This window comes from Chiloscyllium punctatum, chromosome 25 (assembly GCF_047496795.1).
Source record: "Chiloscyllium punctatum isolate Juve2018m chromosome 25, sChiPun1.3, whole genome shotgun sequence".
Classification (NCBI taxonomy): Eukaryota; Metazoa; Chordata; class Chondrichthyes; order Orectolobiformes; family Hemiscylliidae; genus Chiloscyllium; species Chiloscyllium punctatum.
In genome coordinates, this window is record NC_092763.1 from 20,180,344 (window position 1) to 20,205,715 (window position 25,372).

The 25,372-nt window shown below is 42.8% G+C and overlaps 1 protein-coding gene across 4 annotated transcripts in view; it reads left to right on the forward strand.

Moving 5' to 3' along the window:
- pls3 (plastin 3 (T isoform)) overlaps positions 1 to 25,372 on the forward strand; it is a 118,356-nt gene that overhangs the window by 32,592 nt on the left and 60,392 nt on the right. For 2 of the 4 annotated variants that reach the window (XM_072594779.1, XM_072594782.1), the window contains exon 2: positions 21,541 to 21,653. In XM_072594779.1, the coding sequence (XP_072450880.1) occupies positions 21,587 to 21,653 (67 nt within the window). In that variant the 5' untranslated portion in view covers positions 21,541 to 21,586. Of the gene's footprint in view, positions 1 to 11,151; positions 11,304 to 11,358; positions 11,465 to 21,540; positions 21,654 to 25,372 lie in introns of those variants that run through there. The other 2 variants (XM_072594781.1, XM_072594783.1) reach the window with 2 other exon arrangements.

A 25,372-nucleotide genomic window follows, 5' to 3' on the forward strand; every position in this document is an offset into this window, starting at 1 on the left:
GCGGGGTAAATGCTGAGAGGATGGTTCCAGTTGCGTCTAGAAGCAGAGGGCATAGCCTCAGAATAAAGGGGTGTCATTATAGGACTGAGATGAAGACAAATGTTTCCTGAGGGTTAAGAGTCTTTGGAGCGCCTTGCCCTAGCGAGCTGTGGGAGCAGAGTGATTGTGTATATTTAAGATTGAGATAGATTCTTAATCGGTCAGGGAATTACAAATTGCAGCGAAGGGGCAGGAAAGCGGACATGAGGAATGTCAGATCAACCATGATCCTATTGAATGGCGGAATGGGCGTAAAGGACCTAAGAATCCACTCTTGTTCCCATTTCTTATGGATTCATAAGTAAATTTTATTACTGGTTTTGACCTTTTACTGACCAGTGCTGCTCCAAGCAACCCACAGATTGTCACCTAAGCAGCTTTGAAAGGTCAGTAAATCAACTTTAATGTTTCAGGTTTGATTTGCTAAGTGAATCATCTATAAATTTTATGATCTGAATATATCTTTTAAATTTAATGCTGAAAATTTCTTTGGTAACAGCTCCATTTCTCTATGTATTTAATTTTGAAATGTTCATGTAACGATCCTGCATCTTTCAGGTTTTGTTTTCCTTGTTTTGAAGAGAGCTTTTAAAGCAGAGGTATGGAGCAGTCTACCAAAACCACTAGTGTGAACAGCTTATGAGGCCTTGGGTTTGTTTTTCAATGGTTGCAACAATAGAAGCAGCCTGAAAAGGGTGTGGTCGAACTCTCTCAGATCCAGGAGTTTTAGTTTCTTTAGCAGTAGTTTTTGCTGGGATCTCAGTGGGGTTGGAAGGCAATGCATCTTTCCTGGTTGCTACATACTCTTGCTCTCGCTCTGTCTGGATTTTCTCTGGATGTTTCTCTTTCTGGGCTGCTGGCATTGCATGTAAGACCATTCTAATTTCTGAATTTTTCTTTTGGTGAGGTATGTTTATGAAATGTTATTATATTGGAACAGTTACTGTTTTGTAGTAAAATTAATCTATAATTCTTTTAAGTTATCTCAAGCCCCTCTTTCTTTTGTTGTATTTTAGCTATAGTGTTTGAATAAATTGTTTTGCTTAGAGTAGTTTGACCAATCGAATTAAATCTAGAACACAGCACCTCACTCAACTTCTAAAGTAAGAAAAGGTTAGGGTCTAGGCTACCTTACGTCGTTTTGAGAGGCTCTGGTCTGGTCCATAATGTCAAGAATATTTGTCTTTTGTTAATACATGGTCGTGCCTCTCATAATGAGGAGCCGGTATTGGACTGGGGTGGACAAAGCTTTTAAAAAAAAATCTCACAACACCAGTTCTAGTCCAACAGGTTCGTTTGGAAGCACTAGCTTTCGGAGCACCACTACTTCGTCATGTAGCTAGTGGGGCAGGATCATAAGACACGGACTTTATAGCACAAAGTCATAGTGTCATGCAACTGATACAATATATTGAACAAACCTAGATTGCCTCTCATAGAGTAGGTTGCTGTGCTTGGTATGATCCTTCATGTGACATCTTACGAGGTGTTCTTGTGGCATTGTGGTAGTGTCCCAGGTGGCCAGGGTTCAAGTCCCACCTATTCCAGATGTATGTGATAACATCTTTGAAGAGTTTGATTGGAAGGAATATCTACAAATCTTTAAAGGCAGCAGAAATGGCAGGTGCTACTGTTAGAACATTATAGTTATTACCAAATCTGTTGCTGGAGAATCATCATTGGTAATATGAGTAGAACAGCTGTTTAAACATGTAACAGATTCCCAGCAGCAAAGGAAGAAGCCTTTGATTAAAATGGGAGAGAGCAGCAATCTTGCTTACAACTGGCTATTTAGTCATGACAGCTGTGAAAGCCGCTCCCAATCTCCACTGATTGGCTGTGCCCCTTTTGTGGGGAGTCTTGGGTTAAGGTAAAGTCATAAGTGGAGAATTTTGTACATTTTTTTTCTGCCCAAGTTTCTATCAATGCCTTACACTATCATGTTATCCTACAATTGCCTCTTTCTTATGTTTTGCACATCCACTGTTTGGCATCATGAGGCAATGGACAGTGACTAGTTTGTCGTAATTAGTGGTTTGATCTCAGTCACTGTTTAAGTTCTTGTTGCCCTGGCCAATAACTCCAACCAAGTAATTCACAAGGAATGCCATCATTACAAGTGTATAGACAATTGGATCTTAAATATAAAGCGTGTCCATTAGATTTGTCATGGGGGAATTATTAAAGATGCACTGTCCTGTCCCTGCTCACATCGAATTCGAGAAATGGCCAATTCCATGAGCAGTTAACTTCTCATTCATTTTTACCAGTGGGGTTTGCACTTGAGATGGCCTGCTGTATAATATAAAAAGCTCTCCAGTGTTTTTGGAGACAAAAGATTTTATTTTTAGAGGCTGGCTTTAAACACCCAGTCCTGGGTGTGTTGGTAACGCTATTTTTAACTGAACATATACGTCCCTGATTATGATGATGTGATCTATTTTGCTACTCCAATGCAAGAAGTTAAGGATATTTCTGAGTTGTGTTGGGATGAACAATGCAGTGGGAGAAAGTGAGGACAGCAGGTGCTGGAGATCAGAGTCGAGTGTGTGGTGCTGGAAAAGCACAGCAGGTCAGGCAGCATCCAGGGAGCAGGAGAATAGACGTTTCGGGCATAAAGCCCTTCATCACCAAGTCAAATCCAGTTTCATTACCTTTGATTCGTTTTTTATCAGAAATTTGGTGATCACCTTCTGAAGTTGTGTCTGAAAGAGTGGATTAACCCCGTTGGTTTATGGTGGTTTGAAGAAGTTCAGTTCTTTATTACATTGTGGGAAGTTGGGGAAGGAATCTGGGTTCAGGATTTTGTTGCACTTACCACCACATTTTTGAGCCTTTTTTTTTTCTGGACCTGGGCGGTTTCATATTACTGGCTTCGCTGACGTGCTGACACGTTTTGGTGGGATTCATTTCTCAGATCAAAGCAAATGATTTTGATGAGCGACCAATTATGACGTGCACGATTTTGGGCATGTTCAAGTTGGATATTGATCCTAGCGTTTAGGAGTAGTGATGGGGATGATGTATGATCTGGAATTCTTGTGTTGTGAGGAGAGACATGCAAGGTTGAACTGCATTTCTTTGGCTGCATGTACCAAGGCCTTGAAATTGGGGATGGATGAATGTGCACAATTCCAATCTGAGCTGGATTAGGTGGGTGGAAGTTAATATTCGAACCCAAGCTGTTAATGAAACTCATTGTTTAGCCACCAGTTAATTGGTTCCTATGCTTTGGTGGCCTTTATGCTTTTGAAAATAAACAGACTGAGCCATTGTAAATGAATTAAAATCTGTTTGCTGACACCAATGTACTGTGCACGTGTGCTATATTAAGAGGATTATTGAACATGAAAAGAAAACTTTTGTTTCACGTGTTATTTATAAAATACGGTCAAAAATAAAATGCTAAAATACTATTATCACGATATGTTCCTTTCCTAAAATTTATTTGGTATTTTTGACTAACACACTGCTGATTATTGCAAATGTGCACTGTGTTAAACCAATGTTTAACATTTTAAGCTACAAGTTGTACTTTGTTTTACACTTTATTTCTGTCACCTGATGTACTCCATCATTAAAATGCTACAATGAATTGGTGTTTGAAAATGTCTGTAACTATATTTGTAAGAGATTATGGCCAAGCTGCACATCTACTTAGTGTCTGCTATAGGAACTGGGTCATAAATCTTCCTCTTCTGATGAGTCATGGGAATTAGTTCGCTAACTCTGCTTTCTTCCCATGGGTACTGCAAGATCTGCTGAGTTTCTCCAGCAATTCCTGCTTTTTTTTTTGGTTATTAATAAATACAAGGTCCGGTGAGGCATTCATAATCTGTTCTGCTGTTTGCAGCTTTGGGGTGCCCAATATTTTGGAATCTTTCCAGAGTGTGGTGTTACAAATCTCACTACATCAACAGATGCACTTTGCAGATTCACCATCTTCAATCACCACTGTAAGTGGGGACCTCATGTCTTCTACTTGCACAATGTCTTCACTACCCAAAGATGGGTTTAACTCCAGCATCAGCCTGAGATCATGACCATTTTGCAATGTATACTGGCCAATGCAATATCACACATGTGCTTTCTGTGCCTTGTTTCAAGTCTGAGAAGAACACTGTTGTGACATGAGACTAAGTAAACCAACAAACTGGTCTTTTATTTTCTTTAATGTGTAAATGAACAAAACCCAGTTTGCTGGCCATGATTATTCCCGAATATTCATTGAACAGTGAGGCAAACATTTAGCTCAGCCACTATCCTAAACAAACTAATTATCCCTGAGCTAACTGACGCTCTGACATGCTTGTATGCGTTTATACTGAGGCCTGCAGTGTCATTGTGTACTGTTCACACAGGTTGGTTGAGGCTACGTTATTCCTTCACGTATTCCAATTAATGTGCCTGTATTGTCACCTCCCTGTATAATAATGAGGCCCAGTCACCGATGATAGGTGGCAACTTTAAGCTCTTTTATTGTTATTAAAACCAAAGCTGCTGCGGTTTTTAAAAATCCTACATGGTGGTAGTTAAAGCTTTTCAACATTGACTTTGTGCCATGTTTGTATTCCTGTGTATATTCTGATTAGGGAACAGGAACCAAACAGGACTTACTGCAGAGAGTCCAAACTTCGTCTGATCTGATCTGCAACTGTCTAACCTACGTCTACTAGCACCACACGGTGAATGGATAATATGTACTTGAATCTCTCTATTAGTGCTTCTGCCTATAATGCAACGTTTCTAAAATCTAATTCTCAAGTGTAATGGAAGAAGGCCATTTGACCCAATGTGCCTGTACCAGCACAAATCGTTATCCTGAGTCTTTGGGTTATTAGACAAGTGACAGTAGCACTACACCATTGTCTCAATGAGGAAGATATTTATAAGAAATTGAGAGATCAGGCAAAGGTTTTCAGTTAAGTGAACTTTGAAGTTTAGATTGATATTTCTTTAACATTACTGGTTTAAAATTATGACATTACTGAGCATATACGTGGATTGCTGTGTGTTTAAATTTATGTAGTTTTTAGATTGACTCATTTGTTTGAATAACAGTTGCCATTCTAAAATTATACTCGCTTTTCCAAGTTGTCGCATGTTAGGACAGTGGTTCAGTTGGCATTGCTCCCACTTGTGGGGCAGGAGGCTGTGGTTTTGCGCCTCTCTTGAGACGTGGCTGGCTAATCCAGACTGGCACTTCATGCAGCACAAACAAAATGTGATACTGTCAGAATTGCTGGCATCAGCTATGTTATCTGCACCCTCTCAGCTGGGCATAAAGAATCTCCTGGTGCTGCTCAAAGGAGAGGAAGGGGGGGGGCTTTTCTCTGGTGTCCTGGACAAATGTCTCCCTCACCCATCACTTTGAAAGAAAACAAAATGCCTCCTTCCTTACCTCATGGCTTTTGTGGCACACTGCAGATTGGTTGCTGCATTCCCCATTTTTGCAAGAGTGATTAAATGTCCAAGTGTTTTGATGTCTGCACAGAGCTTTGGAATTTCCTGAGGTTGTACAAGACATTATACAAATAGTTTCCTTTGAATCTTTTTTTATTTTTTGCAGGATGTTATTCATACAAAGATTTATCAAGGTGTTTCACATTAAGCAGTGGGGTTCAGAACCCCCTCCAGACTTATTTTCTGAAACAGTTAAATGCTGCAGGGTAGTACGTTCAGATCTGTCGAGGGGAATAAATCCAGACAGGTCAAATTGCTATCTCAGAAACCAGCAAATTGGCAATTTTTTAAATAATGTTCAGCCAAACTCTTTCAAGCAAATTAATGTGTAACACGCACAGTAATCAGATACTCCAGCATTTATGTTTGGTGTCAGCTTTTCTTTTAAACCTGTTCAATATTGTTCCACCATGGAAGAGTAAACTGTGCTGTTGACAGTTTTTGTCATCAGAAAGCATTTGTTCAAACATTTGCCGTCCTGTGCTGGCATCATGGGAATTGCTATTGTGCGCTGGAGATCCAGAGCTTTCCATTTGTGAGCCTTTTAATCCCCTGCCCTTCAGAAGTATCGTATCAGACTGATCCTTAACAAAGGGAATTGGAGCAAATTAACTCCATATGTTGAGATAGATGAGTGTTTAGTTCAGCTAGTGCAGTGGAAGTTTAGTTGGGCACTATATCAGGCAGTCACTCCGACAGATTCTGGCACTATCTGAAACCACTTGGAAATGCATCTTGTGTTTGTTTGGATTAAGACTTTGTCCCCAGGTTTTTCACTCTCAGGGCTCGTTGCAATCAAGTCTGATTGATTACCACTTCCTCTGGCAGCTCACTCCATACACATACCACCCTCTGTGTGAAAAAGTTGCCCCTTAGGTCCCTTTTTTTATATCTTTCCCCTCTCACCCTTAACCTATGCCCTCTAGTTCTGGACTCCCCGACACCAGGGAAAAGACTTTGCCCATTTACCCTATCCATTCCCCTCATAATTTTGTAAACCTCTATAAGGTCACCCCTCAGCCTCCGACGCTCCAGGGAAAACAGCCCCAGCCTGTTCAGCCTCTCCCTGTAGCTCAGATCCTCCAACCCTGGCAACATCCTTGTAAATCTTTTCTGAACCCTTTCAAGTTCCACAACATCCTTCTGATAGGAAGGAGACCAGAATTGCACGCAATATTCCAACAGTGGCCTGACCAATGTCCTGTAGAGCCGCAACATGACCTGACATTGCAGTTGATGTCGGATCCTGTTGCTGCACAGCATGCTCCTGCAAACAGCAATAAGATTCTGTGGAAGGCTCACTGGACCTGAAACATTTAACTGATTTCTCGCCACAGATGCTGCTAAACCTGCTGAACTTTTTCAGCAATTTCTATTTGGAGCAACAAATAATCAGTTCTTTAGATGCTTGAGGGTTAAAATAGCAACCAAGCCCCTAGGGATAATGCCCCTGCTCCTCTAAAATAGTGCCAGGATCTGTTAATCGGCACTTGAAAGAGCAGAACAGAAAAAGTCTCCAATGGACTTTGCATCTGAAAGACAGCACCTCCGAAGATTCAGAGCTGTGCTGAAGGTCTAGCTGGATTCCGAAGTCACATCAAAAGTGGGACTTGACCCCTCAACCTTCTGCTGTAGAGATATGGCTTCTCCTAGCCATATCTGGCACTAGTTGGATGAAACTTGTCGAACAGGAGAAAGTGAGGACTGCAGATGCAGGAGACGACCGAGTCAAAGAGTGTGGAGCTGGAAAAGCACAGCAGGTCAGGCAGTATCCAAGGAGCAAGAGAATCGACATTTCAAACATAAGCCCTTCATCAAGAAGGGCTGAAACATCCATCAGTCTACTCTGGATCATTAATCAAGTGATGTAAGGTGTTATCAAGCAACATCTGCTCAGGGTCACTCTGCTGCTGACCTCATCAGAGCCTTAATTCAAACAGGGACAAAAGAGAGGCGTTCCAAAGGTGAAGTGAGAGTCACAGCTCTTGACATCCAGGTCCTATTCGACTGTGTGTGGCCGCATCAAGGAGCCTGAGCAAAATTCGAATCAAAGGGTATCGGGTCAAACTCTGGTGGTTGGAAGATGGAACCGTAGAGAGATGTTTGTGGTTGTTGGAGGTCATCTCAGCTCCAGTCCATCTCTGCAGGAGCTCCTCCGATTAATATCTGAGGCTTCATCAATGGCCTTCCCTCCATCATTAAGGTCAGAAGTAGGAATGTTCCCTGTTGGTGGCACAATGTCCAACACCATTTGCTGCGACTTCAGATACTGAAGCTGTCCATGCTCCAATTCAACAAGAAGAATACAATATCCAGGCTTGGGCTAACAAGTGAGAAGTAACATTTGTGCCACACAAATGCCAGGCAATGACCATCTCTAATAAGTGATAATCCAACCTCTTAAGTTTTAATGGTGTTACCATCACTGAATTCCCTGACTATTAAAATCCTGACAGTTACCATTGAAAAGAAACTCAACAGAACCCACCACACAGAGTGGTGACAAGAGCAAGATCTAAGTTTAGGACTACTGCCGTGAGTAATTCACCTCCTGACTCCCCAAAGCCTGTCCACTATCTACAAGCACAGATCAGGAATGTGATGCAATACTCCCCACTTGCCTGGATGGATGCAATTCCAACAACACTCAAGAAGGACAAAACAGCCCGCTTGAATGGCACCAGATCCACAAATATCCACTGCCAACACTTAGTACGCGCTGTGCTACTATCAATATGCAGAAAGTCATGCAAGATCCTTCAGCAGCACCTTCCAAATCCATGACTACTATCTCGAAGGACAAGGACACCAAATACATGGGAAACCATCACGTGCAAATTTCCTTCCAAACCACTCACCATCCTGACTTGGAAATATATCGCCACTCCTTCGGTGTTACTGAGTCAAAATTCTGTCATTCCCTCCCTAACAGCATTGTGGGTCAACCCTTAGCACACGGATCGAAGTAGTTAAAGAAGGCAGCTCGCTACAACCACCTCAAGGACAAATAGGGACGTGCAATAAATGCTGGCCCAACCAGTGATGCCCATGTCCTACAAGTGAATAAAAATTCAATAAGCTCTCATTTCTTCTGGTTTGACAACATGAACGGCAACTACTCTTGTTCAAAAATGGCCATATGCCAGCTGAATGTACATATAAGGATTTGGTCTTCAAAATTTTTAAGTGGCTGTAAAATTCATTGACCCAACCTGTTGAATGAATAAGGATTGTTGCCAGTCTGTGTGTCAGGATAGGTGTGGGCTCAGGTCTGTATTGTATACCGTGTTAATATGTACGCTAGATCAAGAGATTTGGTTGCACAGAATCAAGCTGAAGGCTGACAAATCTACTGTAGGACACTATCATGTGCTAAAAGCTTTAATGTAATATCAAATGTGATTTGAAATACATTAGAAAAAACTAGATAAATATTGACTTTCTCGAGTTCTTTAATGTTTAAGTGGTTTGCATTTAACCACAGGATGAGCTTGCTTGTGGAATTCTGGCTCAGTAAATTATTTTGCTTCCATCACAGGAAACAACTTGCGCCAATTTAATATTTTTAGAGACTTCAGCCTTCGTCTTGCTTTCTGGGCTGGCCTTGTTAAGATGAGTTTAAAAGTCTGCGTTATTCAGAGTTGGCGACTCGACTATTCTACAAAGCGTATAAAAACAATTAGTATTCTGTAGTTTGGAGCAACATTGAACACTGTGTTATGGCGGGTCTCAAACTACTGCGACTTGGAGACTAGGAGAGGCAAAAGTGTTCAGCCTATTAGGTAGGATGCTGTGATTTGGGACTTTAAGCTCTCTCTGCATGAGTTTATTCATCTGCACCTATGTCACGTCAAAGTATACAGCGGATAAATATTCATGAGATTCACTTGTTGAAGTCTCAACATCCAAACTGATGAAGTATGTTTCTCATTTTTTAATACGGAAAATGTTAAAGTCTCTTGTGACCCAGTGGTAGTGTCCATATCTCTGATCCAGAAGGCCTGGGTTCTAGTCCAACTTACTCCAGAGCTGTGTAATAACGTTGCTTGAATGGTTTGAGAAAATATCGACAATGAAATGATCTCAAACACCATTTGACACTGAGCCCCACAAGGTGATGTTAGGGTAGATGACCAAAAGGTTGGCCAAAGCAGTAGACTTTTAAAGAGAATCTTAAAGGAGGATGGAGAGTCTGAAATGAGGGGACAACTGAGGTAGGTAGCTGAAGTCAGAGGTCCCAAGATCATTGATAAGTCTAGACTTGCCAGTCTTGAAGGTTAGCGATCAAGGCTGGAAGAGGATCAAACCAATTGAGAGACTTGAGACCAAGGATAGAGGTACTTAATGGCCAAGAGCTGATAAAGGTAATTTAACACTGGGAGAGGAAACTTACTTGGTGCATGTTCAAACGTGGGCAGCAGCATTTTAGTAGACCTGCAGTATGAGGGATAGGAGACAGGAGGTTTGTCAGCAAAGAGGGAAGTTTAAGCAGTGGGTCAGGTGAGGGAGGGGTGGTCTGAGCAGTGTTCTGGGCCTGGAAATAAGGTATGTGGCCAGATTGCCCACCTTGGGATCAGATACCACACCAAGGGAAGAGAGATGAATTTGGTGACTAGAAAATGGAAATTTTGGTGGAGTTTACAGACTAAAGGCTAAGTCTTTTGTGTCTCAAGGTCCTCAGTATGACCGTTTTCATGGACAATCCAATATTAAGCCAGTTTCCATTCCTGGACTTCAACAGGCAGGATTTTGTTCCAGATTACTGTTCTGTGGCACAATGCTCATCCCTGATATTTCCCTTGGATTACCATTCTTCACTTGAGTCTACATATGATACCATTCTGTAATAACCAAGCAAGCTACTCCCTTTAAGGATGGGCCAGTGATGCTGTATCTCATGGAAGAGTGAATACAAAAGGAATTTAAACTCTGGACTTCGGGGGCAAGATTGGGTGGAGAGGTTTGGTTGTCCCAATTCTGGTAACTTGTTATCCATGTTGGAACTAGAATTTGAGAGATTCCTCAACTCTGACTGGATGTCTTACAGGAAATGTTACAGACATGTAGGATGTTTAATAAGGTTGAGAAAGCAAACCCAAAATGGTACTTTCGTATATTTTGCAGACTGAGGGGGCAAAGAAAACCTTCAGATCATAGGCAGGAAACCCTTCACAATGGGAGTCAGCACAAGTCATGAGAAAGGTTTTCAGCCTGAATCTTGGCAAACTGTTTGGCTGTGTTGGTGTAATACTGGCGTTAAAAGATGTCAAATGGTCTGAGGGAACCTAATTGTTTTGACTATCTTGTGAAACAAAGAAAGAACATGCAGATGGTGGGCTTGGTTGTCACACTCACCAGAATTGAATATGCAGTTAACATTCCCCAGTTGGATAACTGATGCCTCGACAAAGTACATAACAACTATGAAGCTGCTTGCTAGTAAGGAATCCAAATCTCTGAGAAGGGGTTGGGGTAGTGGGATGGGGAGACAATTGGGCTTAAAATCCATTCATTATGTACAGTAAATGTAAAACTGCTTTTTGAAAAAAAAAATAAACATAGCTAGCCTAAGCACAAAATTGGAAGAGATCTCATCTTTGAAGCAGTTGTGCAACAAAAAGTGCTTGTTCCTAACATCCTAGGTATGTTGTGGCATGTTACTTAATGTTCTGTGCACAGCAGTTCGGAATGCTGTACAATGAGCCAGTTGGGTGTGGGAGAGTATTCTACCAGCTGTTACTTTAAACAGGAGGCTGCCTTGAGAGAAGTTATTCTGCTGTTTGTTCCACAGAACAGTCTCGGTAAGTTAACGATTTGGTGATGGTTGTGTTCATCAGCGTGTCTGGCTCAGTGAAAATGTTTAATAGTTTTTTCTAAGCATTGAACAACTTGACATTTCGGCTGATCTGTGTCTATTCTTTTCAAAATGTGACATTTGGTCTTGCAGGATAATTGACTTCAGGTTTGATTTTATGCCTCACTCGGTTTGTCCTGGCGTTCAGTAGCGTTTATTGTTATTATTAAACTAGATCTGAAGATTAAACTCTCTTTGCTTTTGGTAGGATTTTATTGTATCAAGCAGTAAGTTGCTCCATGCTGAATTGCGGCATTTCAAAACGGGAAGATGACTTTGATTGTTAAAAGGTGAAGATTGCTGCAGACAGCAGGATTAAGTGGAGTTTCAGTATTCGAGCTGAAAGCTGTAGCAAGCGCCAATCTCACACTATTTCCTTGCCACTGCCTCACCGGTGACTGCACTGGTGTCTTTGAGTAGCTAAGTGATTTGAGACAAGCTTTTAGCGTATTGGTCTATACACTCTGCAGTTTGGGGAGAATGAGTAGCTGGTTTGAGTTTTGATGAGGTGAATATGAAATGGGGTCAGGTTGTCAGTTTACTCGCTGAGCTGGTGGGATCTGTTTTCAGACCTTTCATCACCAAATCTCAAAGGAAATGGGGTGATTCACTTGCTTACGGAGTCAGTGGCAGAGGGGTCTTAAGGTGCAGTCTAGTCCCTGCTCATTTGTATCTATTACTTTATTGCTATGCGTAATATTGTAAAAGAAAATGAGGATTTGGGTGCTTTTTTTTTTAGGAGGCACCTTTTTGGCTCTTCACCTGGAATTTGCGAGTCTTTGTGTGGAGGTGGAATGGTTGAGAGAAGGAAATATTCAAGATTTGACTTGTACTGTCTGCAGCAAACCTGTTTGAAATGCAATTCTTCTTGTTGGGAAAAGTGAACCTTGTGTTCCACCACTGGATTTATTTTAGTGAGCACATTTCCTCATTAGTTAGTCTTTTATTTTCCTCCGCTTTGTTAAAAGAATTTAACTCCTTTATTGAAAGTAATCTTGTTCTTTCACTTTAGTTGGAGTAAGGTGTGTGTTGATGATCTCACTTGGGAAGGTTGTTTGAATTCAGCCCAAGATTGTAAATGAGATAAATTGCCGAGGAGGTGCAACTTAATCTGCTCAGATTGTTGGTGATAAATACCTTTTTTTTTAATGTGCGACTGTAATGCATTCTCCCAGTCCTCTTGCTAGTGTAGGTAAAAGGTGTGATCAATCTACTCAGAATGGGGAAAATGAATAGTCTCACATGTATCATGTCAAACACCAGAGGGTGTGCCCACAGTCCTGTCTCACCTGAAAAAGCAACGCGTTCCCTCTGGCAATTGGCCACCTTTCGACTGAATTGTGAATACTTGATCGACTGAATGGAAATGAATCAAAAAGTAGAAACAGCTACCAAATAAGGGGTAGGTCCTGAGCAGAAAAGTTGAATGATGAAATTCCTCCTTTTTTTGGGTCCTGGTATTGGATGTTTTGCCTACTTTTTTTTAATTATAAATTGGTATGTTCCCCCAAAAATGCACCACATCTGTCTCTGAATGACCATTTGAAATTGACCACTTATCACTGACTCAAAGGAAGCTGCCTGTTCTGATTCAGCATTTCAAGCCAAGTATAATCATGAAGGGCTTTTCAACTTTTTCCTTTTAGACCTCTTCGCTCAAAGGAGTGTGTTCCGCTTCCTGAATATAACTCCTTCATATTAATGCACACTGCACACCGTCTAAGGGTTTTTCTGCTTTGCAACACCTATGTTCTCCATTCTACCGATGATGATACTGTAAAAACTGATGGAATAAACTTATTCCATCTCTGCTTTATGCTGTATCTGGAGCAGATTTTGGGAACTGATCAAAGATAGACATACTTTTTGGTACTTTTTAGAATGTGGTAATTTGGTATTACAGAGCTTGATGAATGCTGAAAAGTGGCACATTTTTTCTAAGCTTTTTTGTGTAATTGTTGGTTTTCACTTAAATTCATATTCTTGCAAAATGTTTTAATGGGTATAGGATGGAAAACTTCTTCAACCTTATTTTAAACAGTAGCTCTATGTATTTACTGTGAATCAGAAACTTGAGAGAGGATGAGTGAAAAAAGAAATGATTGATCCTGATAAAATGAATGCTGAAAAGTGGCACATTAATGGAGTTCAATGTAGCTAAGTGTGAAGTCATTCACTTTGGTAGGAGTAACAAGAAGATGGATTACTGGGCTAATGGTAGGCTACTTGGTAGAGTGGATGAGCAGAGGGATCTTGGTGTCCATGTACACAGATCTCTGAAAGTTGCCACCCAGGTAAATAGTGCTGTGAAGAAGGCATATGGCGTACTAGGCTTTATTGGTAGAGGAATTGAGTTCCGGAGTCCTGAGGTCATGTTGCAGTTTATAAGACTCTGCGGCCGCATCTGGAGTATTGTGTACAGTTTTGGTCGCCATACTATAGGAAGGATGTGGAGGCACTGGAACGGGTACAGAGGAGGTTTACCAGGATGTTGCCTGGCATGGTAGGAAGATCGTACGAGGAAAGGCTGAGGCACTTGGGGCTGTTCTCATTGGAGAAAAGAAGGTTTAGGGGAGATTTGATAGAGGTTACAAGATGATTAGGGGTTTAGATAGGGTTGACAGTGAGAACCTATGGAGTCAGCTGTTACTAGGGGACACAGCTTTAAATTAAGGAGAGGTTGGTATAGGACAGATGTTAGGGGTAGATTCTTTACTCAGCGGGTTGTGAGTTCATGGAATGCCCTGCCAGTATCAGTGGTGGACTCTCCCTCTTTATGGTCATTCAAGCGGGCATTGGATAAGCATATGGAGGTTATTGGGCTAGTATAGGTTAGGTAGGCTTCGGTCGGTGCAACATCGAGGGCCAAAGGGCCTGTACTGAGCTGTATTTTTCTATGTTCTATGTTCTATAAAAGATCAACCTGAAACACTAACTTGATATTTCTGTCTGGATGCTGCCAAACCTGCTGAGTATTTCCAATATATTTCTCGTTCATGTCAGGTTTCCAGCATCCAGAGTATTTTGCTGCTTTTTAAATACTGTGGGGATATGGGTTCAAATCCACTGCACCCTCTCCACCATGCAGCTTGTGAAATGTAAATTCAATTAACAATATCTGGATTAAAAACAAGTTTCAGCAACAAGAATCATGAAACTCTTGGTGATTTATTGCAAAAACCCATGTGATTTGCTTAGCCTTTGGAGAAGAAAATCTGACCTTTATTTGATCTGACTCCAGATCCACAGCAATATGGGTGACTCTTAATTGTCACCTGAAATGGCCGAACAAATCATGCAGTTGTATCCAATTCATCGCAGAGTATATTTTGGGTAGAGGAGAAAAACTGAGTTGAAAGGTTTGATGAAATAAAAATTAGAATTGTGGTGGGGCATAGAATTTTTACTTTCTTTATATGTGTAGCCAATTAAAGTTGATGTCAATGGGACTCAGGTGAAACCTTTCTTGGAATCATACGCATCACCTAAAAGGCCCTCATGTGGCACAGTGGTAGAGTCCCTGGCCCTGGACTGAGAGGGCTAGGTTCAAGTCCCACATGCTCCAGAGGTGTCTAATAATGTCTGTGAGCAGGTTGCTTCAAAAAATAGGTTGAACGTTTTTACAAAAAAAGTTACCTGACCCAAATTGTGGTTGTTAGAGGTCAATCATCTCAGCCCCAGGAGTTCCTCAGGGTAGGCCCAACAATCTTCAGCTGCTCATCAATGAGTTTCCTGCCATGATTAGATCAGAAGTGGAGTACTGAAACAGTTCATGTCCATATGCAGAAAGTCCTGGACAATACCCAGGCTTGGATTGATGAGTGACAATTAGGAGAAAGCGAGGACTGCAGATGCTGGAGATCAGAGATGAAAAGTGTGGTGCTGGAAAAGCACAGCCGGTCAGGCAGCATCTGAGGAGCAGGAGAGTTGACATTTGAAGAGCTCCTGCTTGAAACGTCAACTCTCCTGTTCCTCAGATGCTGCCTGACTGGCTGTGCTTTTCCAGCTCCACACTGATAAGTGGCAAGTCACACAAATGCCAGGTAATGACCCTGTCCAGCACAACAGGGTCTAACCAAATCCCTTTGACATTCAGTGGCAATGCAGTTCCTGAATTCCACACTATCAATATCCTGGGGATTTTCATTGACCAAAAACTGAACCTGATCAACCTTGGCAATATGCCTACAGGAGTAGGTCAGAGGTTAGGACTTCTGCAGAGAGTAACTAACATCCTGACTGCCCATAATCTCTGAAGGAATACTGTCAAAACACAGATGAGTGTAGCTCCCAGAAGACTTAAGCTTGGCACCGTATGGGATAAAGCTGCCCACTTGATTGGCTCGTCATCTAAACATTCACTCCCTCCATCACCAAAACATCATACATAGCTCTGTGTACTATTTAGAAGATGCACTGTAGCAACCTGGCTCCTTCAACAACAGTTTTCAAACACACGACCTCTGTTACCTCGAAGTACCAAGGCTACAGATGCATGGGGACATCCCACCCTGTCCTTCCTGGGAATTATATGCACTGTTGCCGGATCAAATCCTGAAACTCCCGAACAGTGCTGTTAGGCACTTTCTTCTCCCCCCCACCCCGCCTTCATTTCTCAGAGTTGCTGTTCATACAGTGGATAACACTCTGTGTACGTGCACTGCTGACCTCCAGACTCCCCCTGCTTTAGCTTCGATCGTTGCCGCGCTCTCCATTTGAGACTTTATGCTGTGTGTGTACATAAACTGCATTCCTGACATTGACCTCTGCCCAGCAACAGCTCAAACTTTGTGTGACACAATGTAGTGGAGGAATAATGTACTAGGACAGTTGCACTGCACTGAAAGAATGTTTTCCTCACTTTGCCTGGAGTGGAAAAAGAGCAGAGCAATAACTTTTGCTGTTTGTGTAACTATTGCTACTGGTTACAACTTTTAAAAGTGATCAGTTACCTTTTCTGAGTGGCCATTGTTAATGTCTGATATTAGTTGAGTGGGTATCAGAGCTGACTACAAGCCCAGTTAGTTCTGTCTGAGTCACGTGACACTTGTGCATCTTTGGCTGTCTAGAAAGGGAGGGTAGGGGAGGTAAGGTTGATCAGAAACCAGGCAGCTGACTAAGTCTCTCCCTTCGTGTCTTTCTATTTCCAGTTCCTGTGCAATGCTGAGACCAAGTTCAACAGTAGATATCAAACCTTGGCAGGAGAAAAGAACTCTGTACCCACATTTTACCCATTTAAGAAGAAGATAACTGAATAAATTGATTATATTTAAACTGATTTACTGAGAGGCACCTGAGATTTGAATGTAGCTACAAGTGCAGACCTGTCTTAAAAGGAGAGTAGTCAGGGCTCATCATGTAGTTTATTCTGTCAGTGCTAGCCTTTATTTTCATACCCTCCTCTTGTGGAATACTGAACCGACTGGGGTTTGGAAATCATACTCTAAATTGGTCATATTTCGATAACTTCCTACAGCCCTATAACTCTTTGATTTTCCTCCATCTCTGGTTCCTGATGTTTCCCCAGATTCCTGTGTTTCACTCCAATTTCCTGTGCTGTAGCATTGACTGTTCCTCCAGCTGCCATAATCCCAAACTTTGTAATTGCCTGCCTCCGATCCCCAGTCTCTTCATTTTTTTCAAGAGTCTCCTTGCAGCCTAATTCTTTAACTGAGTGTCCTAATATTGTTGTCCTTGGCTCAGTAACAGTGTTCGTCTGGTTTCTCTTCGCCTCGAGAACTTTGGATTATTTTGCTATGTTGTTGTCTTATTTGGTGTGGGTAAGCAGCATGTGAACAGTTTTTGAAATTATTTTGTACTTCTCACTGCTGGTCCATTCACCGAACTGCAGTTATTCCCGTCGAATGGACTGTCAGCTCTTTTACCACGCGGTTTTAAAAAAATGTTGCCTTTTGCCAACTACCTTGGAGCAGTTTTACTTATTTGCCAATGGAATTGCTTCTTTCATAGCAAGGAGAGGAGAGACTGGGAATTGGTGCGTGTGGGTGCTTGACTTGTTTGCTCTGTTTCCATGCTGTATGATGCTGTAAGATTGTGTATACATTTTGTAGTGCGAGCCTTTTGTCTCACATGTCGAGTGGATTTTCTGAAGAGTTGTAATCGCACACAGATTGACATTCCTGTTCTTTGTTCACAAGATGAAAGTGTTCCGCATCTCTGACAGGAGGTTCTGATCAGGGTGCCTTCAGAAATACACAGCCCATACTTAACTCTGACAAGTTCCTTCTAGTGCAGGGTCATCAGAGAAGACAAATGGCGCCCCTTTTTCCATGGCAGTTAGTTGCCATATTCTGTGATTTTAAGGGCTCCGTATTGCAAGCAGCCATTTTGATAGCTCCTCTAAAAGGCATGATTTGGAGACGCCGGTGTTGGACTGAGGTGTACAAAGTTAAAAGTCAAACAACACCAGGTTATAGTCCAACAGGTTTATTTGGAAGCACTAGCTTTCGGAGCGCTGCACCTTCATAAGGTGATTCACCTGATGGACTATAACCTGGTGTTATGTGATCTTTAACTCCTCTGAAAGGGTAAGTCCATGAGCTGTGAGGCTAGGGTGCAGAGTGGGTTGTTGGGTCACGGGGGTTGGCAGGGTATGAGGAGATGAGGAAACAAGGAGGGTGGGGAAGGGTCTAGGAGCGGTGTAGTTGAGGGTTTCATGGGGTAACTTGGTAGATCAGTTTAATAGTCCCTTGGAAATGGACTAGGTATTTAATTGTTTGTTTTTTTTATTCCTGGGTAACTATTTATTTATTAAAATTCAGTGGAACCCTCCCAATTCTCCGATTTGAATAGATATTTTTTCAAGCTCTCAGATGTAGGGGAATTTGCACCAATGGGGATTTTAGAGTCCCCATTTGCAACTCCCATCTGATTTTCTGGTCTTTGGAAAGTCTGTGTCATTGTTTTTGAACTTTAGAACTGGCCTGGTCCTGGTTTGTTGATCATGGTGAAGGCTGAAACTAATGGCAGAGACAAAAACTGCGAATACTGGAATCCAAAATGGACAAGCAGGAGGCTGGAAGAACACAGCAAGCCAGGCAGCATCAGGAGGTTGAGTCAACATTTTGAGTGTAACCCTTCCTCAGGACTGGGGATGATGGTAGGGGGAGCTGCAGATAAAGGGGAGGCGGGGAGAGGTTCAGGAGAGGGGCGGAATGGTGAGGTAGTGATAGGTGAATACTGGTAGTGGATACAACTTGGTTGGTTAATGGGAGGGATGAGTCCAGTTGGTGGCTGTGAGGAAGGGTCGGTAAGTGGAATGGAAGGAGGGGCTGGGAAGGTAGTTGAGGGATGGGTGGGTAGGTACTTGAAATTGGAGAACTCAATGTTGAGTCCTCCAGGCTATAGGCTGCCCAGGCGGAAGATAAGGTGGTATTCCTCCACCTTGTGGTTCGATTCACAGCAGCAACGGAGGAGACAGAGGACAGACATGTCGGGAAGGGGTAGTGAAATGGGCAGTGACCGAGAGGCCAGGCTGGCCCTCACAGGCCCGGCTGAGATGCTCAGTGAAATGTGCCCTTCATTTACGTTGGGTCTCACCAGTGTAGAGAAAATCTTTTCCGGTTGCAGGGGAAGATACGGGTGTGGCAGACGGAGGTGGAGGAGGATGTTGGGTTTGGTGGACCAGGGAGTGGTGAAGTGAATTGTCCTTCCGCAAGGCAGAGAGGAGTGGGTAGGGGAAGATGTCCTGGTTTTTTTTGGAGTTGGTGGAAGTGTTTCAGGATGATACATTGGATGTGGAGGCTATTAGGGTTGAAAGTAAAGAAAAAGGTGACAGTGTCTTTATGTTTGAGGGGAGCATTTCGAGCAGTGGCGTGAGGAATGGAGGAGGTATGGTGGAGGGCTGTCTGGATGACAGTGGGGGGGGGGGAAGCAAGTTGCTTAAAATAAGTGGATATCTGGGGTGCTTGGGAATGGATTATCTCCTCGTCAGAGCAGATGCAATAGAGACAGAGGAATTGGGAAAATGGGATGAGGTTTTTGCAGGATATGGGGTGGGAGGAGGTGTAGTCCAGGCACTTATGGGAGTCTGTGGGTTTGTGTTAAATGTCAGTCCATGTCGCTGGAAATGGAAGCAGAGAAGTCAAGAAAGGGGAGGGAGGTGTCCGAGATAGACCAAGTGAATTTGAAGGCAAGGTGGAAGTTGTTAGTGAAGTTGCTAAACTGCTCCGGTTCAGCCTGGGTGCGGGCTGCAGCACCGATGCAGTCATCGATGTGACAGGAGAAGAGTTGGGGAACAGTGCCTGGATGTGTACTGAAGAGGGACTGTTCAATGTAGCTGACAAAGAGGCAGGCATAGCTAGGCCTCATGCGAGTGCCTGTGGCCACCCCATTTAGAGGAAATGGGAAGAGTTGAAGGAAAAGTTATTGAGGGGGAGGATTCATTTGGGGAGGCGGAGGAGGGTTTTGGTGGAGGGGGACTGGATGGGTCTTTTGGAGGGGAAGAAACGGGAGGGCCTGCAGGCTTGGGTTTTGGTGAGACATTTGGTAAAATGACCATATCCAACCTTGTGCCAATTCATTGGTTGCTAGCTTGAACAAGGGTGTGTAAACATTACAAAATTTACTTTCTCACGTCGTGGATTTTAAAAGCTTTTGTCCAAGAGATTGGCAAGACTCCTGATCTCACAAGAGTCGAAGGAGGTGATATGGCTGGTCAGCTTTGAATTTACTTGCAATGAATAACGACACAACATTAATCTCTTTCCCCTCTCTGCAGTGAAAGTAAAGAATTGGAAAACAAATAATGCTCAACTGGCACATTTTGGACGGGGGCAAGTATAATATCAGAGGACTGTTTGGGTAGGTTTCAAAATGGAACTAGTAGAAGGCACATTGTCATGACTTTTAGATCTCTGAATTAACCTATTCACACTGTTACCACCTTAAGTTGGACATCAATTTTATTCTAAGCCCTGTTGAGGACTTTGTCGGGAAAACATATTGTGTTTGAATTCTCCACGTAAATGTCCAAGGAGTGGAATGGGTTTTGAAGAAATGCGTATTTGCAATCTTGTCTTACCTGATGTGCAAGAGACAGCATGAGAGATCACTTGAAAATAGTGTGTCATCAGTTGTGTTGGTGTCACACCAGGAAAGATAGTGGGGATGAAACTGTGCATCATTAGAACTTGTGTGAGGTTGTTTGAGAGATTCTGGGATTGCCGTTCACATGTAACAGTTGCATTGTATTGTGCAAGACAAAGCATTGCTTTGAGGATGAATGATTGTGTGTAGTGTCACCCATAGTGGCTGTAGGTCCTAATACATGTGGAGATTAATTGTACTTGGGGGACACCATTTAATTTGGAGATCAGATTTTTTTTAACAAATACAGAAATTACTGGAAAAACACAGGTCTGGCAGCATCTGTGGAGAGAAAACACAGGTCCCAGTCCAGGGACCTTCCTTCAGAACTTATTTTCAATTTGTTGAAAGTTCTGAAGTTGATCAATGAGGTTTCCTGTTAAATCTGAAGGTTGGTTTCTGCAGATTGGAAGTCGTCGTTTCCATGAAATAGAAGTGTGCACCAATACTTGCCCATGCAGCTACTGATGTAAATTCCAGCAGATCAGTGTCTTATTTTCTGCCATATTCTAGGGTCCTAACACTCATGCAATCAGCGCCTAATGTTTGAGAATAAGTCTTCAGGAGCAGGGTGCAGATTATTAGAACGGTTTCCAGGTGAGCAACATGGCTATGAGGAGAGATTGGAGAACTTGAACAGTTTTGCTGGGAAAAGATATGACCAAGAGGAGATCTGATCGAGATATTCGAATTCATGAAGTCCCGACAGAAGAGATGGGGGACAAACTGTTCCTGATAGGATTGAGAATAAAGAGGCAAAGCCATACAAGGGTGAACTACTTCACACACCGTGCAGTTAAGATGTGGAGAGGGATGATACAAGATGAAATATTTATTTGGAGAGCAAGTACAGAGATTATAAACTGAATGGCTTCCCTTTTACACCATAACAATTCCATGATTCAATTTGCATTCCCACAGGACAGTTGTCCCTGTCGGCAGTAGTGGTTTCCGGAAACTAAGCAAAATATTGTAACCGCGCTCCCATTGCTTCAGTCTGCGCGAGAGTACAAAGAGGTGGTTCTGATGTTTAAGGTCTTAATGGAATATTTCTCTCTCTTTTTTTCCCCCTACAGTTTTAAATCCAGACCTTGAGATTGGATTATATAGGTGGGAAAGGAAATGGATACCGTAACACAGATTGCAAAGGATGAACTAGAAGAGCTCCATGAGGCTTTTAAAAAAGTTGGTGAGTAGCCCTCAGATGCTTTCTGACCAACTGTAAAAGCACACTGCTGGTGAGTCACATAAACATGGCTATTGACTAAGCAGGATCTACCTGTGGTACCATCAAGTGGTCAGAACCTGGCTCTCCTAATCATTTGATGATATCCCTAGGTGAAGAATGATGGTGGACCAATGTTCTGCTGTAACTGCATGAACCCTGAAGACCAACCACTTATTTGACTCCCTCATGCGAAAAGCTAGCAACATAAACCATGTTCTCAATGCTGCCAGTTGATGGGATTATTTGTTTCACTTTTGGTTTGCATGCCACATTGCTGTGTTAAGTGCATATCCATTGCCAACCCAACTAAATCAATCCTATTTTATTGGGATATGCCTCATTTGCATAAAAGTGGCTCAGTGGTTCGCAGTGCTGCCTCACAGCACCAGGGACCTGGGTTCAATTCAAGCCTCTGACAACTGTCTGTGTGGAGTTTGCACATTTTCCTCGTGTCTGCGTGGGTTTCCTCTGGGTGCTCTAGTTTCCTCCCACAGTCCAAAGATGTGCAATTTAGGTGAACTGGCCATGCTAACTTGCTCATAGTGTTCAGGGATATAGGTTAGGTGCATGAGTAAGGGGTAAATGTAGGGGAATGGGTTTGGGTGGGATACTCCTTGGAGGGTCAGTGTGGACTTGTTGGGCCAAAAGGCGTTTCCGCCCTGTAGGAATTCTAATTCTAATTCTTAAAGCAAAAATAAATGAAGTTGCTGTAACCACAGTGTTCAGTATGGCTACTTGTGTTCTAGCTGGTGTACACCATTAATATTGGTGCACCAGATTCATTTACTGGAACTACAGTTAGTGCGTTATAATTCCCTTTTCAATATCAGACTTAGAAGCACAATTAAACCATTCATACTCATTCATTCAGTAAAATTATAGTTCATCTAGTTGCTATTTAAGCTCTACTTTCCTGTTGGTTTCCAATAACCCTTAACTTTGGTATTGATAAGAAATCTATCTGAACTCTGCCTTGAAGTAATTCAATAAGCCGGCCTCCACCGCCTCTGTGCAAGACCATTCCACACTAAAGTTCTCTAAGAGAAAGAAAAATCACCAACTCCAAACAGAGTCCCCTGGAACTCCGCTTCCCCCACAAGAGGGGGCGTGAACGGCATGGCGGCTCAGTGGTTAGCGTATCTGCCTCACAGCTCCATTGACCCAGGTTCGATTCCCACCTCTGGCGACTGTCTGTGTGGAGTTTGCCCATTCTCCATGTCTGTGTGGCTTTCCTCTGGGTGCTCTAGTTTCCTCCCACGGTCCAAAGATGTGCAGATTAGGTGGATTGGCCTTGGGAAATGGCTCATGGTGTCCAGGGATGTGCAGGTTAGGAGGATGAGCCATGGGAAACGCAGTGGTTACAGGGATAGAGTAAGGCGGTGGGTCTGGATGGAATGCTCTTTGGCGGACCTATGCGGACTTGATGGGCTGAATGGCCTGTTTCTGCACTAGGGATTCTATAACGTTTCCAGTTTCCTATTAGATCTGCTGAAGACTATTTGTTACAATAAAATTTCCTCACTTCTCAATTCCAACAGATACAGACCCGACCTATTAAATCCCTTATTCCTGGATTCAATTGAGTGAACTTTCTCTGAATGTCTTCTAGTTTCCTTTTCAAATAAGGAAACCAACTTGGGCACAGTATTCCAGATGCGCTGTCACCAACACCCAGTACAGATGTGATAAAGCCTCCCTCGTATTATATTCCAGAGACTAATAATTAATAGATCTTTCAAGAGTCACTGGAGTCAGGAAAGGTCCCGGATGATTGGAAGATGGCTGTAGTAACCCCCTTGTTCAAGAAAGGATCAAGGCAAAAGATGGAAAATTATAGGCCAATCAGCTTAACCTCGGTTGTTGGTAAAATTGTAGAATCCATCATTAAGGATGAGGTTTCTAAATTCTTGGAAGAGCAGAGTCTGATTAGAACAAGTCAACATGGATTTAGTAAAGGGAGGTCATGCCTGACAAACCTGTTGGAATTTTTTGAAGAGGTGACAAGTAGGTTAGACCAGGGAAACCCAGTGGATGTGGTCTATCTAGACTTTCAAAAGGCCTTTGATAAGGTGCCACACGGCAGGCTGCTGAGCAAGGTGAGGGCCCATGGTGTTCGCGGTGAGCTGCTGGGATGGATTGAGGATTGGCTGTCTAACAGAAGGCAGAGAGTTGGGATAAAAGGTTCTTTTTCAGAATGGCAGCCGGTGACGAGCGGTGTCCCGCAGGGTTCGGTGCTGGGGCCACAGCTGTTCGCATTATATATTAATGATTTGGATGAGGGAACCGGGGGCATTCTAGCGAAGTTTGCTGATGATACGAAGTTAGGTGGACAGGCAGGTAGTACTGAGGAAGTGGGGAGGCTACAGAAGGATCTAGACAGGTTGGGAGAGTGGTCCAGGAAATGGCTGATGGAATTTAACGTGTGCAAGTGCGAGGTCTTGCACTTTGGCAAAAAGAATAAAAGCATGGACTACTTTCTAAATGGTGAGAAAATTAATAAAGCCAAAGCACAAAGGGATCTGGGAGTGCTAGTCGAGGATTCTCTCAAGGTAAACATGCAGGTTGAGTCTGTGATTAAGAAAGCGAATGCAATGTTGTCTCTTATCTCAAGAGGGTTGGAATATAAAAGCAGAGATGTACTACTAAAACTTTATAAAGCTCTGGTTAGGCCCCATTTGGAGTACTGTGTCCAGTTTTGGTCCCCACACCTCAGGAAGGACATACTGGCACTGGAACGTGTCCAGCGGAGATTCACACGGATGATCCCTGGAATGACAGGTCTAGCATATGAGGAACGGCTGAGGATACTGGGATTGTATTCGTTGGAGTTTAGAAGATTAAGGGGAGATCTAATAGAGACGTACAAGATAATACATGGCTTGGAAAAGGTGGATGCTAGGAAATTGTTTCCGTTAGGTGAGGAGACTAGGACCTGTGGACACAGCCTTAGAATTAGAGGGGGTCATTTCAGAACAGAAATGCGGAGACATTTCTTCAGCCAGAGAGTGGTGGGCCTGTGAAATTCATTGCCACGGAGTGCAGTGGAAGCCGGGACGCTAAATGTCTTCAAGGCCGAGATTGATAGGTTCTTGTTGTCTAGAGGAATTAAGGGCTACGGGAAGAATGCTGGTAAGTGGAGCTGAAATGCGCATCAGCCATGATTGAATGGCGGAGTGGACTCGATGGGCCGAATGGCCTTACTTCCACTCCTATGTCTTATGGTCTTAACAATAACCTTCCATTTGCATTGCTGTATAATGCAATATCTTTTGGTGATTCATGTACCAGTGTTCTGAGATCCCTCTGTACCACTCAGGTCTGCAATGTATTTTTGTTTTGGTAACGTCATTCCGTGTTTTTCCAGCAAAGTCAGCAAGTTCACGTTAAAGTCCATCCACTCTGTTTTTGACCATTTGCTTAGCCAATCTGTATCACTTTGCAGGCTGTATACTACCTCTTGGCAATGTGTTTTCTGATGTAACTTGATGTCACCAGCAAATCGAACAAACTTTAGTTTTGACCCAATGTTCAGACATTGATGCAGCTTGCAAATATCTACAATCCAGCAATGATTCTTATAGCGCCCCACTGGTTACAGCTTGCCAAGGTGAAAAAGACCCATTTCTCCTTGTTAACCTAACCAATCATTTATTCAAATGTTACCCTCAGAACATCAGCTC